The sequence below is a fragment of the Pteropus vampyrus genome, unplaced genomic scaffold, assembly GCF_000151845.1.
Source record: "Pteropus vampyrus isolate Shadow unplaced genomic scaffold, Pvam_2.0 Scaffold175, whole genome shotgun sequence".
In the NCBI taxonomy this organism is placed as follows: domain Eukaryota; kingdom Metazoa; phylum Chordata; class Mammalia; order Chiroptera; family Pteropodidae; genus Pteropus; species Pteropus vampyrus.
The window spans coordinates 1,220,226-1,221,015 of record NW_011888956.1 but is presented as its reverse complement, the minus strand read 5'-3'; the positions used below and the strand labels follow the sequence as shown (position 1 = coordinate 1,221,015).

General features: G+C 70.0%; 1 protein-coding gene and 1 long non-coding RNA gene across 2 annotated transcripts in view; both read left to right on the top strand.

Annotated features, from left to right (window-relative positions):
- Window positions 1-6: 6 nt before the first annotated feature.
- Window positions 7-790, top strand: part of PFKP (phosphofructokinase, platelet) — a 56,319-nt gene continuing 55,535 nt past the window's right edge. Inside the window, exon 1 of the mRNA XM_023536976.1 lies at window positions 7-189. Coding sequence (XP_023392744.1) covers window positions 75-189 — 115 coding nt within the window. The 5' untranslated portion in view covers window positions 7-74. The remainder of the gene's footprint in view (window positions 190-790) is intronic.
- The window catches only part of LOC111746104, a 2,236-nt gene continuing 1,835 nt past the window's right edge, over window positions 390-790 (top strand). Inside the window, exon 1 of the long non-coding RNA XR_002782931.1 lies at window positions 390-762. This is a non-coding gene — a long non-coding RNA (uncharacterized LOC111746104). The remainder of the gene's footprint in view (window positions 763-790) is intronic.

Sequence of the window (790 nt, the reverse complement as noted above, 5' to 3'; positions counted from 1 at the left end):
CGAGCGGCGGCGACGCGGGCGGGGCGCACTGGCTGCCTCGCACCCTGCTGAGCGCGGTCTCCGGCCTGCTCGCCATGGACCGAGATAATGTCCCCACGACCCCCAAGGCCTCCTTCCGAAAGTTCCTGGAGCACCTCTCTGGGGCCGGCAAAGCCATCGGCGTGCTGACCAGCGGCGGGGATGCCCAAGGTGCGCGGCCGCCCTCCAGGGCTGGGGCGGAAGGGAGCACCGGGGAGGAGGGACGGGGGGACCAGGGAGAGGAGAAAGGTGTGGGAGCAGCCCCGGCGCCCGAGGACCGCGAGGGGGCCTTGCGCGGACGGAGCCGGCGGGGCAGCGCCGGAGTCGCGGCGCGGGCGGGGAGGGAGGGGTCTGGCTGCCGGGTCCTTTACCAGGAAGATCGATGAATTTTCCACCTCCACGTTTATTTTTTTTTTTTGAATTGAGACTGGCGGTGGGATCGCCTGGGCCGCCCTCTTAGGTGACTAGGAGGGATGGGGCCGAGTCGTGGGATGGGGCCGGAGTCCCCTCCGGCGCTGGTTACAGCGCGGCCACCTCCGATGCCACGCCCCCTCCCCCCGCCCAACGTCGTGGAAGCAACGGCCGGGTCCCCGCAGCGCGCCCTAAGGACTCACGCTCCCCATGCGGAGCGGGGTCGGGGCTGTGGATGGCAGGGTGCGGCGCGCGGTTCCTGGGGACACGGGGTTCCTGGCCGGCGGGGGCCCGGCACTGCCCCTCGTTTCCGCTGGGAGATTTTAAAATAAGGTTTTCCGCCGCCCTCATCTCTTGTCCC